The sequence below is a fragment of the Alosa sapidissima genome, chromosome 7 (assembly GCF_018492685.1).
Source record: "Alosa sapidissima isolate fAloSap1 chromosome 7, fAloSap1.pri, whole genome shotgun sequence".
Taxonomy (NCBI): Eukaryota; Metazoa; Chordata; class Actinopteri; order Clupeiformes; family Clupeidae; genus Alosa; species Alosa sapidissima.
In genome coordinates, this window is record NC_055963.1 from 36,850,777 (window position 1) to 36,863,922 (window position 13,146).

A 13,146-nucleotide genomic window follows, 5' to 3' on the forward strand; every position below is an offset into this window, starting at 1 on the left:
CCACAACAGATTTGGGTGTGGCAGAAGACCTGGAAGGGTGGCCATCCCATGGCGTAGGAGCATGACCTACTGCCCACCGTGATTCGATCAGAGGTGGACTGGGCCATAGCAATTAAGGTTGTATACTGACAGGAGCTAAGTTAGTTAACCGCAATGCTAACATTCGCTAATGCCATGGTTTGCTGCTGGAGATAACAGCAGCGATAGATGCCTGTCTACGATGCATCCTAAGCATCCATCTGGGACAGTTCTAAAGTTTGCTAAAAATGTTTTTCTGCTGTTGACTCGCTCACACTGTCCTTGGGGGCCCTGTCAGTGCTTTGTAAACTGACCACGTAGAGTGCACACAAAATAAATGTTCCAGTCTTCCATTTCATGCATTTCAGCAAAGGTGTTTACACCAAGTAACAAGTGCATGGTTTATAAAGGCTAAAAGTAAAATAACAGATCAAAGGCCTACTTGTAATATGTTCTGCTTGCATAAAGGGATAGAGTCAAAGCATAAACTGCTCACAATGTAGATCAGTGATATCCAACCGGGGGTCCGCCAAATTATTTCATCTGAAGCATTTTTTTTCCCCCTCTTCCAAAAATTAAAAACGTCCTATAGGCTACATAAACATTAACAGAACGTAGAAAAGATACTTTCTATTCGTTAATAAAATAGCATATAAGCTACCTATGATTTTTCATGCAATCATGTGATGACCGTGGGAACATGTAATGAGCAGCATTTAGTCATCTTGCTTCAAAACATGTGACCTCCATCTGCCCCAGAATCTGTGCCACTCACCAGGTATAGGTAGGCTATGAGATACTGCATCCATACTCAAGCTTAATTCTTTGTCCCTCCTTAATTAAAATGTGATGGCTAACTGTAAAGCTGATGATACACAGGGCATTTTTTTGGGGCAATGTATATCGCTGGCAACACAATGCAACTAATGAGGGCAACAGACAACTAGCAACCACCGCTAGTTAGCTAAACGTTGCCCATAAGTATCCAAATCTTTCAGATAGAGACACTGAGCACATCATTTCTATCAGCCAAAGGGTCCTTGGGCTGAAAAAGATTGAAGACCCCTGATGTAAATTATGGCAATATGGTTATCACAGAAGAGCTGACATTTATTCGGTTGGGCTGTAGTATATGATAAGAATGTCTTTATTATTTTAAACGTTTAGACTCCCTATGAATGAAACTAGAATGAAAATGAATATCTCAAGCCTAGCCCATCAGCTAATTCATTAAAGAAATTGAAAGTACATGTATTTTTGTAATGGGTGATATGAATGCCAAAATAGCAAGTTAGTTCTCTCACGCAAAGTGTTGTTACCAGTAGATAGCTATACATACTGTATATTAGCGAAGCATGGCATACAATATTTTGGCAAGATAACTGTATGTACAGCTGATCAGACAGAGTTAGGCTACTAAACAGAAAAGACAACTAAACGTGAACATAGAGAAATGAAATAACACAGAATGATAATTTGCCTGTTATAGCACACGCCGAAGAGACATAAGGTTAGTGTTCACGGAAGATTGCACTGTTAGTTTGTGTTTTATGCCTTATAGTAATTTTGGACTCTAGAACTTCACTTGAAAAATTGAGGCTAGCCTTAATGTTAACGTGAATTAATGAACACACCGTCATTTCAGGGAAACAGGAGGGGATTCTAGTTAGGTTGAAGTCTTTTTTAGCGTCAAGTTTGGGGCTAATGTTGACACGCCGCATGTCAACACCCGTGCGTGTGGCGGTAACTGGCTGGAACACTGTTATGTTTCACGGTGCAGGTTGCACAAGTTTGTTTTTGTTGCCATTTGCAGAGGCTGGGCTGTCTACAGAGACCGTGTTTTTTTACGGTGTGTTCAGGGGACAGGCAGCTAGAAAATGCTAAAAAATGTTTTAGCCAAAAAAAACATGTGACATCGCTTAGAGCACCTTTAAGGCAAAATCACCTAACTGGTGAAAAGAATCCTAAATCCTGAATCATTGACCAGCACGTGGACACAGTTAATACAGCAGCTAAGGCCAGATTTTTACCTGAATCGTTCAGTTTTTGCAGAAAGCACGAAACTTGGTACAGTTATAGTACTACCCCTAGTGATCAAAAATTGAAATGGACCCCAACACATAGCGCCCCCTAGTGGCTCCTATCTTGACTTTAAATATGGCCACCAAAATATGCCCTTTTTTCTACACTTATAATGCTATGCAGCTTTAGACACATAAGACGACATGTCTATAGCCATCTTTCAGCATTATGAAATACATTATGTGACAATCATGCATAATTAAAATGGCAGACATGTTGGATTTTAACTCAGAATGCCAAGCTGTTTTCGGGAGCTTTGTCCTAGAGTGCCAGCAATCTAGACCATTGTTGATGATTTTTGTACAGCCACAGCATATTCTGTGTTATAGCTATGAACACATACAATGGCTCGTTTAAAAGGTGAGACTTTAAGCTCTCGGTGGGTGCAAACCGTGTATTTCTACACGCCTCTGTTCCTGAGAAATCCCAAGCTAAACAGTGGCTAGTTTTCATCAAAATCGCTGTTTTTTTCCAGAAATGGAGATATAACGTCTTTCATGATGTGAAGTGTTGCCTGTTACTTGTGTAAACTTTCCGGGAAGTGATCAGCGAGACCTGGCGAGACTGCCACCTAGTGATAGACCCACGAAAATGGCCTGGTTTTGACCTGACGTGCATGAGTCACTGATTCGACCCAAAGTGGCAACCGAATTATGATAAAATGTCCAGATAAAATGTCCAGATGGTGCGTTTTCATGAGTTATCGATCGTCATATATTTCATTTCCATTAATCAATTAATTACAGAGTTCCCAAAATCACATATAAGGTGTGTTAGAGTGTCTAGTTTAGTAATTTAAAATAAAAAAGCTAAAAACGTAATATTACGTTTTTGCCACTCAACGCATGGGAAGGAAAAATGTAATATTACGTTTTTGGCACTCAATGAGTTAAGGAAGTAACCATAAATTCTGACACAGAGTCAAAAACTGTGGTGCATTTAGGCTATGTGTGAAGTTTTAACTGTGTGACTAAACCCTGCACTTGCCTGGGCTCAATCCTTCTAATTTGCAGACATGCTAGCAAGGAGCCTAAAACCCATGGATGCTAGCGTCTGTCAAGTCTCTTAAAGAAAGATATGTTGCCTTTTGGGAAATTATTTTGTCTTCTACCCTAGAGTTAGATCAATTATATCAGTTAGATCATACACCCAGTCAGAGTTAGATAAATTAGTACATAACCCAGTCCAACACATCCACTGTTAGCCTAATTCAATTGAGGTGGGTGGGGCCAATTAGCATATGCTAAAGTTTCTTTTAAGGCATATAGTGATCATGTTTTATTGTAGTTTATAACATTTTGCATCCCATAAAATGGTTATACCTGTCCTTGCATCTACAATTTAATGTCTTAAGACAATGTAGCTAATTACAGTGCATGAAAATGCACTGTACTGTTCTTCCTAGGCTTTTCAACTTTGAAACTTTTATACTTTTTAAACTATTAAAGAAAAACTTTTTAAAAATCCCCATAGACTTAACATTGCCGAATGTGACATCATAATACGGCCGTTAAGCAATTAGAATCCTATGGCAGGTGTTCAGGCCACCTGCAGCCTCAGGCTTTAAGCATACAATCTGGGTCAATTAAGACTACACATCCTATTCAGTAGAAAGGAGAATGTCATGGTTAATAGCATCAAAGAATGAATGAATACTAATGACTTAGCAACTTAGATGAGGACTTAGCTACTCTCAATGCTTCGGTCACAGACAGAAAAGCAGTTTCAGTAGAATGACTCTTGAAAACAGACTGCATAGGGTCTAGCAGGTTGTTATGATATAGTAAGTCCAAGACTGATTGAGACCTGACTGATTTTTCACTAGTTTCACATTTGGCTAGGGTCAGTGTCACTACTGGTAGCATAAGCCAGTACCTGGAGCCTACAAAGGTTGCACAGGTAGTCCAACTCCTCCAGTATGGCACACCAATACGTTCCATTGCCAGAAGGATTGCGGTGTCTCCCAGAGCAGTCTCAAGAGCATGGAGGAGATTCCAGGAGACAGTTGCTCTAGGAGAGCTGGGCAGGATGGTAGAGGGTCCCTAACCCAACAGCAGGACCAGTATCTGCTCCTTTGTGCAACAACAAACAGTAGGAGCCCTGCCAGAGCCCTACAAAATGACCTCTTCCAGGCCGCTGGTGTGAATGTCTCTGACCACACCGTCAGAAACACCCTTTATGAAGGTGGCCTGAGGGCCCGATGGCCTCTGGAAGGACCTATGCTCACTGCCCAGCACCATGCAGCTCAATTAGCATGTGCCATAGAATACAAAATTGGCAGGTTCGCCACTGACACCCTGTGCTTTTCACAAATGAGACCAGGTTCACCCTGAGCACATGTGACATCTGAATATGTCTTGGAGAATGCAATGCTGCCTGCAACATCATTCAGCATGACTGGTTTGGTGGTGGGCCAGTGATGGTCTGGGGAGGGATATCCTTGGAAAGATAAGATAAGATGGAAAGATACATTTTTTCACTTAGATTTTTGGGGGGTCTTTGAATTCAGTCCTCTGTGGATTGGTAATTTTCATTCCCAAATAACGAAGTGGCATCCTTTCATTCCTAACATATTACCCAGTCCATATCAGTTTAAATCTTACCTCACAGGACGCTTGTTTAACGTATCATGGCTTGGACAGCTGTCCGCACCTCACCATCTCACCACAGGGGTCCCCCAGGGCTCAGTACTGGGCCCCCTTCTCTTTGCTATCCACACCACTTCTTTGGGACAGATTATCCGTTCGCACAGCTTCTCATACCACTGCTATGCAGACGACACACAGCTCTATCTGTTCTTTCCACTTGATGACCCCTTGGTCTCGGCACGGATCTCGGATTGCCTCTCAGACATATCTACATGGATGAAGACACACTCACCTCCCAGCTAAACCTACTATACATCATGACATCGACATCAAAATTGACTCTCTGTCTGTTGCACCCACCAGGGCTGCAAGAAATTTAGGAGTCGTTCTCGGCAACCAACTAACCTTCTTTGATCATGTTGCCTCGGTCGCCCGGTCATGCCGTTTCACACTCTACAACATATGGAAAACAGGACTTGACTCAAGATGCTACCCAACTCCTGGCACAGGCAAGTCATAGTGAAACCCCTTCAGATGATCCAGAACGTGCCGCCGCGTCTGGTCTACAACCAACCAAAAGGGGCACATTACCCCGCTGCTCATTCAGCCACACTGGCTACTATGGCCACCCACATCAAATTCAAGTCTCTAACGCTTGCCTACAAAGTAGTCTCCAGTTCTGCTCCCTACTCAAATGCCCTCAGACAGGAATACCTCCCATCTGTTGCGCTCCTCAGACAAATGACGCGCCACGCTAAGGTCAATCCAAACTTTTACCAGTTCCTACTAGAGCAAGGGCATCCCTCTCCATCTTCAAAAAAACTCCTGAAGACCCAACTCTTGTGAATATTTCCTCTCGTAGCACAACTTAGAACTAGATAATTCTAGCACTTACCACCTGACTAAAACTGACACTTGACTGTATAAAAATAGCACTCACTGATGCACCTTTTCCTATTGTTCTTTACCTTTTTGAATTGTTTTAAATTGTTCTACAATTGTTGAGAGAATTGTTTTAAAAGCTTTAAAGGTGCCATGTGTAAGAATTGAGGTATTAGCATGCTAAATTACTAACCACAGCCCGACAGGTGTCATAATACCAGTTTCTGCCATGGGAGGCGGTATGCGGGCAACATAACCGCCAGCCATACTGCAATACACGAATAACTCGCACGGCTTGTGGGCGTACTTGAACCAAAGAGTATACACCTGTCGGGCTGTGGCTAGTAATTTAGCATGCTAATTCAGGTTGATATCTCTGCAGCACTATACCTTGTCATTTTTTTAATTACATCATCGCCCTTATTTCTTCTCATTCTTTTGATGCGTGTAGCTCATTTTTTTGGATATTTTTACCTCAATTCTTACACATGGCACCTTTAAACTGTTTACCAGGTTGTAAGTCGCTTTGGTTAAAAATGCGTCAGCCAAATGTAATGTAATGTAGATGTCCAGCATGATGTTTTTTCCCCATTGAGATCTGATGTGTTTCATTTTTTAAAGTGTATAATTTCTTTCAGCAGTAAGAGTTAAGGTTTGCTCAGAAAGAGAAGGTAGAATAAGACTTTATTGATGTAATGTGATGAAGATATAGAATTTCTGGCTTATTTTCTTACACGGTGGCCATATTGGAATCTTACCAGATTATATTTGATGCCTCGTATATTATTGAGGTTGTGATAAAATGACTTTTCAAAGTTTGAAATTGTTTTTGAATGATATTTCTATCAATAACAATAGAGATGGTCTATATTTTCACATTTGGTAACCGCCATATTGGATTTCAAAATGGTCAACATCAGGTTTGTTTGTAAATCATGTCAATAGCTTCCTTGACCCTAAAAGTAAAGTGTTAGAAGTTAAGACATTTTTATCTTGTTGAATTTTAAAGTTGTATCAACAATTCTATTAAGAATGGTGGCCATATTTGAATTCAAGATGGTGGCCACTAGGGGGCGCTATGTGCTGGGGTCCATTTCAATTTTTGATCACTAGGGGTAGTAGTATAACTGTGCCAAGTTTCATGCTTTCTGCAAAAACTGAACGATTCCGGTGCTTAGCCGCTGTACTAAGTGCGTATGTCTACTTACTGGTTAAGAAGGCTGTTGATGAGATGACGAACAAAGGTAGACTTCCCAGAGTTCTTAGCACCATACACCAAAATTATTGGACAGCGATCACACTCATCATCTGTAGAAGTATGAGCAACAAAAATCAGATGTTAGTCCAAATTTTTTCTCTGAAATCAGGGCAACAATTTAGCTTCCTACAGCATTACTATCATAATTATTTTGAGGCAACTTTGTAGGTACACAGAGGCAGATATGCAGTTAACTTACCTCCCCACACTTGAACAAGTCTGTGCAGTGCATCTCTATAGCTCCTGGAAGTGATCAGCCCCTGGTTCCCACTACTGTTCAGGGCCATCAGTCCAACTGCACTCAGAGCAGAATTATCCACTGCCGAGTCTGAACGCAGTTCTTTCTAGATATGCACATATGCAAGCAAATAAATAAGGGAACATCCAAAAAATATTACAATATATTACAAATATTACAATGGATCAATGGCAAAGCTGCAGGCTGGAGAAATGGCAAATATTTTATGTGCTATGTGGTCATGAGCACGACTCTTCAACATGCAAACACATGAAAATATGTTCCTGAAATGCTTCCTAGTACTGTAGGCTTCCTAATACTGTGAAAGGTGGTCAAAGCACATATTCAATATCACTATGAACATGCCACTATAGTGTCCATTACTATGGAATGGTCCCTTGGGGTTGCTCACATTACATTCAAATTTGTAAGGGATAATGTATTGTCCACCAGTCATTACCGGAAAATAAGAACAGGACCGCTTCGTCCTTCAATAATGACCGGCGGACAATACGTTATAGGCTTACTACACGGCTACTTGCCAAAACAAGTAAAGAAACTTCACACAAAGGGTCTTTAAAAATTATTTTGATACCGTTTTGTGGCTTCCGCTGAGGAAACAAATAGTTTGCCACACAAATATAACTTAAGTTTCAAGTGTTGTGTGGCAACGTAATTCCTTGCTGACTTTCACTTTCAATGAAGTTCCATTGCGATAGGCGAATGAAAGACGTGTATCAGAAAATCAGACGTGAAAGACGTGAATCACAAAACCTGTTGCCACTAACAGCAGTCATTATACACTACTCACAAAGTCAGGGATATTCGGCTTTCAGGTGAAATTTCAGGATGAACATAAAATCCACTATAACCTTTACAGGTGAACTTAATGTGACCTTCTCTAAACTTTTGAATATGCATGTCCAACAATTCAATGTTTCAGTACTTTCTGCACAACTTGCTGTTCTCTAACAAGGAGCTTAACGGCACAGTAGTGTATACTTTGCAGCGCTCATTATACAGATTTAACAGACCACCGAACTAGGGAAGACCCAATCCTGTGAGTGGAACTTTCTACAGCACTCTGAAGAGCTGTATAATAATTTCAGATACTGCTCAATAAAAATGTTTAGTAAAACTGAACTTTCATTCTTATCACTATGTTAGACACAAAATTTAATTGATTCTTAGCTGAAAATGTGGAGTGGTAATTCCCATAAACAAATATAAAATTCACATTGAAAGGTCAATATATCTATACTTGGCATATGTGTGTGCTGTGTGCAACATTCCACATACCGAGCTAAGGCCAAAGAGCTCGTTGAGCTGTGAGTGGCTAGTAAGGAAGCGTGTGAGGGGGTTATCCAGAGCTTCAAGAAGAACAACACATGAATCTGAATCCATCTCATTCAGTAGATGCTTCCTCGGCACTACACAAAAAACACACAAAAATTACATTACCACACAAATCATATAGGCTGGTTTTGGTTGCAATGAATCTGGTCTGAATAATTCCAGTGATGTTGCAAACAATCCAAAGCAGTAAATGGAATTGAGCTGAAACCCGCCATCCTATAAACTGGTTATGAATATCCAGAACATTAGTATTTCTGGACCTGATAATAACTATAACAATAATAATTAAAACTAGAAACGCAATTCCAAGGAATTACCAGTGCATGAAAATGCTAAAGTTGTTATAAAATATCATGTATAGTTAAAACAGATAACACAGAGATGGTTACTACGGTGATGCTAGGATAGACATGGTGGTTGCATAGCTTAATAAAAGTTGATAGTTTAAAAGTAGACCGTTTAAAAGTTGAAGGTAAATAGTTTAAAAGTTGTTGACAGACTGGAAGTTGAATGAATGTTGATATTCAAATAGTTTAATGGCTGTGTATAGGTAGATATTTGACGATAACTGAAAGTTGGAATGGCTCTAATGTTTGCTAGCAGTTATGCTAAGATTTTTAATTCTGCTAACCATGCTACTTAGCTAATGTTTTATAGTAGTGCTAACAACATGCTAACCATGCTACTTAGCTAACTTAACTAACATTTTCTAGCAGTTTTGCTAAACATTTTCTAGCAGTTTTGCTAAACATGCTAACTATGCTAGCAATGCTAACATGCTAACTATGTTAACCATGTGACTTAGTTAACCAAGCTTATCATTTTTAGTAGTTATGCTAACTAGCATGTTGACTATGCTAACCATGTTACATGCATGTTAGCATGCTAACTTTGTTAACCGTGCTAACTAGCTACAGTGGGTAGGAGTCATAGTTGATGAAAAGTGTTGACAGTTGATGACAAGTTAAAAGTTGTTGATAGACAGCTAGTGAATGTATATAGTTTAAAAGTTGAATGTAGATAGTTTAAAAGTTGTTGATAGAAAGCTAGTTTAATAGATAGATAGTTTAAAAGTAGACCGTTTAAAAGTTGAATGTAAAAAGTTCAGTAGTTTAATGGGTTACATTGTTTAACAGTGGATTATTGTAGTGAGGACTTATTTTGAAACAGTTTGAAACAGTTGATAGGATGTGTAGTCTTAATTGACCCAGATTGTATGCTTAAAGCCGTGAGCCGTGGATCTGCCCAAGGTTTCTTCCTTGGTAAGGGAGTTTTTCCTTGCCCCTGTTGCTCTTGGGTGCTCCTTGTTGGTGCCCCCCACCCAATCCCAATCCTCCCCCACCTTTCTTATGCAGCCCTTGCCACTTAATCTACTAAACCCCTCTTCTACTGCACTCTTTACCCCCCCCCCATTAATGCACAAATAGGCTGACACCAGACATAATTTCACTGCATTTCTCACTTCCAGTAACTATATGCATGTGACAATAAACTTCCTTGTAAAGCCTGAGGTTGCAGGTGGCCTGAACACCTGCCATAGGATTCTAATTGCTTAACGGCCGTATTATGAGGTCACAATCGGCAATGTTAAGTCTATGGGGATTTTTAAAAAGTTTTTCTTTAATAGTTGAAAAGTCATACCAACCCGATCTGTTTGAAGACCTACGTTACAAAGTTTGAATTAAGTTTCTAAGTTAAACTGTTCAAGAGAAATTGCGTACGGAAAAAGTGGTAAGCGTAATAATAATAATAATAATAATAATAATAATAATAATAATAATAATAAGTTGCCTAGGAAGAACAGTACAGTGCATTTTCATGCACTGTAATAAGAAAAAGAAGTTGTTGTTGCCTAGGAAGAACAGTACAGTGCATTTTCATGCACTGTAATAATAAGTTGTTGTTGTTGCCTAGGAAGAACAGTACAGTGCATTTTCATGCACTGTAATAAGAAGAAGTTGTTGTGGTTGCCTAGGAAGAACAGTACAGTGCATTTTCATGCACTGTAAAAAACAGAACAATAACAACGGAGGCCATTTTCTTTAGAAACGTGTCAGTTTACTGTTTGGAGAATTCAAAGTTATTGAATCCTTTATGGGTAATAGCAAATTCATCTTCATCACTTCAGTGATACGAAAGTGACGGTACAAAACAAAAGCAAGGGGTTTAGACGATCTTGCATTCTCACAGTAGACTTTTATTCACAGTGTAGTGTTAATTTCGTCAGACGAGACGAGAGGAAAAATGTTCGTCAACAACCTTTTTTTCCATGACTAAGACGAGACGATGACAAGACTGCACTAATGTCCTGAAACACTGACTAAGACTATCTTAAGATGCTTTATTGTTGACGAAAAAAGACGAGACTAAAATGTTTTGCATGAAATAAAAACTAAGATAAAATTTCTCTTCCATTTTCGTCTACAAAATGAGAAGACAGAATAGCTGTTACCTTTTCAAAATATTCCGAATGAGTTCATGGTTAATGCGCAGCAGCTTTCCTATAGGCTAGTCTACGTGCTGTTAGGCTTTATGCCACAATGCTACATACCCAGAAGTTGAAGCTTCTCTCATAAATACAAATTAACATCCCCCAGAATGTCCATACGAAAAGTTTCAGCAAGTAATGTCAACTATTTAACTAGTTACACTGATGATGCAAAGTTTGCTAGCAAGTAAGCTAATATGGAAAATTCGCTAGCAAGTTAGCTAAGATTGAGAGTTTGTGTTGCGTTTGGGCGCATATCGCCATCTAGCGTGGCGGAGTAAAACATTCATACTTGGGTCCAAGACAGTGTTTCTCAAACTTTTTCAGATGTAGGACCACTTAACTAATCAATAAAAAAGAAACGCACGGACCACCTAGCTTAAAAAAAAAATAAAAAATAGACCTAGCAATATATTAGCCTACACAATACTCACTGAACCACCTTGCTTATTGTCTTTGCACTTTGTTTAATTGTGTCAGAGGATTCATATGATTTAAACTGGTATATCTGACATAGACAGTGTTGTAGTTTGAATTTACATACAAGTTGGTTCAATATTGGGCAAACAACTCATCTATATTATATTTTACCATGTCTGCTCGTGGACCACTTGGGATAGCTTGCGGACCACACTTTGTGAAACACTGGTCTATGAAGATCATGACAGTAGTCCAGTCAAATCTTTTACTGTCTATGGCCAAATCCCAGCCGAGCTATAACTGTAGCTCGACTTACCTGTGCGTACTGACTGACAAAAATATCAGAATGAGTAATTATAACAGTAGAGTAGCCCTGTGGACACACAATATTGTTAGAAAATTGAGATGTGTGAAAAACTATTTGACTGAAATGGTAATCAGAAATAATTTGTTATAAAAAGAGACTAAAATGTTTTGACTAAAACTGACTAAGACTAAGATAGCTTTAGTTTTCTTTTGACTAAAACTAGACTAAAATGACGAGACTTTTAGTTGACTAAAACTTGACTAACAAAATGATATTTGAATGACTAAATATGACAGACTAAAAAGGACATTTAGTCACAAGACTAAGACTAAATTAAAAATAGGTGACAAAATGATCTATGCCACTATGACAGTGTTCAAAACTTCCCACCCTAATCACTGTATAACCAATGCTGTGGTTACAATTTCCATACTGCACAGGAACCCTGTACTTTATCAGCCAATATAAGGCAGGTCTGCAGATCTAATATTACCGTTGGCTTGAAATAATTATTCTAAAATGTATAGTAAGTATAAGTATATATACTCTTTTGATCCCGTGAGGGAAATTTAGTCTCTGCATTTATCCCAATCCGTGAATTAGTGAAACACACTTAGCACACAGTGAGCACACAGTGAGGTGAAGCACACACTTATCCCGGCGCAGTGAGCTGCCTGCTACAACCGCGGTGCTCGGGGAGCAGTCGGGTTAGGTGCCTTGCTCATGGGCACTTCAGCCGTTCCTACTGGTCGGGGTTCAAACCGGCAACCCTCCACACGTCCAAAGCGCTAACCAGTAGGCCACAGCTGCGCCATAGCCACGGCTGCCCCATAATAGTTAAGCTTGCTTTCCCTGCAGCTTGTTCAGTCCAATATGCATGCATATATTTAACTTAGGATGATGCTTTATTACAGTGCAAGCAAACCAATGCACTGTATTGTTATTCTGTGGCTTCTTCTTCTACATGTTATTACAGTGCATGTAAATACACTGTACTTTTATACTTTTTATTTTATTATATTTATTTTCTTCATTTCAAAAGAATGTCAGCACAAACTGACAAATAAAGTTGTATCGAATCGTATTTTCTTCGAACCAAATTTGTGCGTCTAATTCAGCTCAAACTATTTAACGTACAAACTTCCTTCATACATACATTGTTGCATAGGTCTTCTAAAGTAGTGGTTCTTAAACAAACAAAAAAAACATGGGCCCCCAAAAAACATGGGCCAAGGGTCGCGACCCCCTTCTCTCTAACCGGCGGAATTTTGTTTCGAAAATGTTGAGAGGAGGGCATTATGTCAATGGCAGCCTTTGACTAAAAACCTTTAGAAGCCTTTAGTGCAAATAATTTTGCGACCCCTCCAATATTTTTGGCGACCCCCAGTTTAAGAACCACTGTTCTAAAGGACACTTTAGCTATTAAAACTTAAACTTTATACTTTTTGAGATATTAACATAAAAACAAGCTTATTTTACCCATATACTTTGCATTGGGCATTATGACTT

The 13,146-nt window shown here is 39.3% G+C and overlaps 1 protein-coding gene across 4 annotated transcripts in view; it reads right to left on the minus strand.

The window, feature by feature from the left end:
* nol9 (nucleolar protein 9) overlaps window positions 1-13,146 on the minus strand; it is a 38,402-nt gene that overhangs the window by 10,404 nt on the left and 14,852 nt on the right. For all 4 annotated transcript variants that reach the window (XM_042099117.1, XM_042099116.1, XM_042099115.1 and 1 more), the window contains 3 exons: window positions 8,366-8,496; window positions 7,028-7,172; window positions 6,779-6,878 (listed from right to left, as the gene is read on the minus strand). In XM_042099117.1, the coding sequence (XP_041955051.1) occupies window positions 6,779-6,878; window positions 7,028-7,172; window positions 8,366-8,496 (376 nt within the window). The remainder of the gene's footprint in view (window positions 1-6,778; window positions 6,879-7,027; window positions 7,173-8,365; window positions 8,497-13,146) is intronic.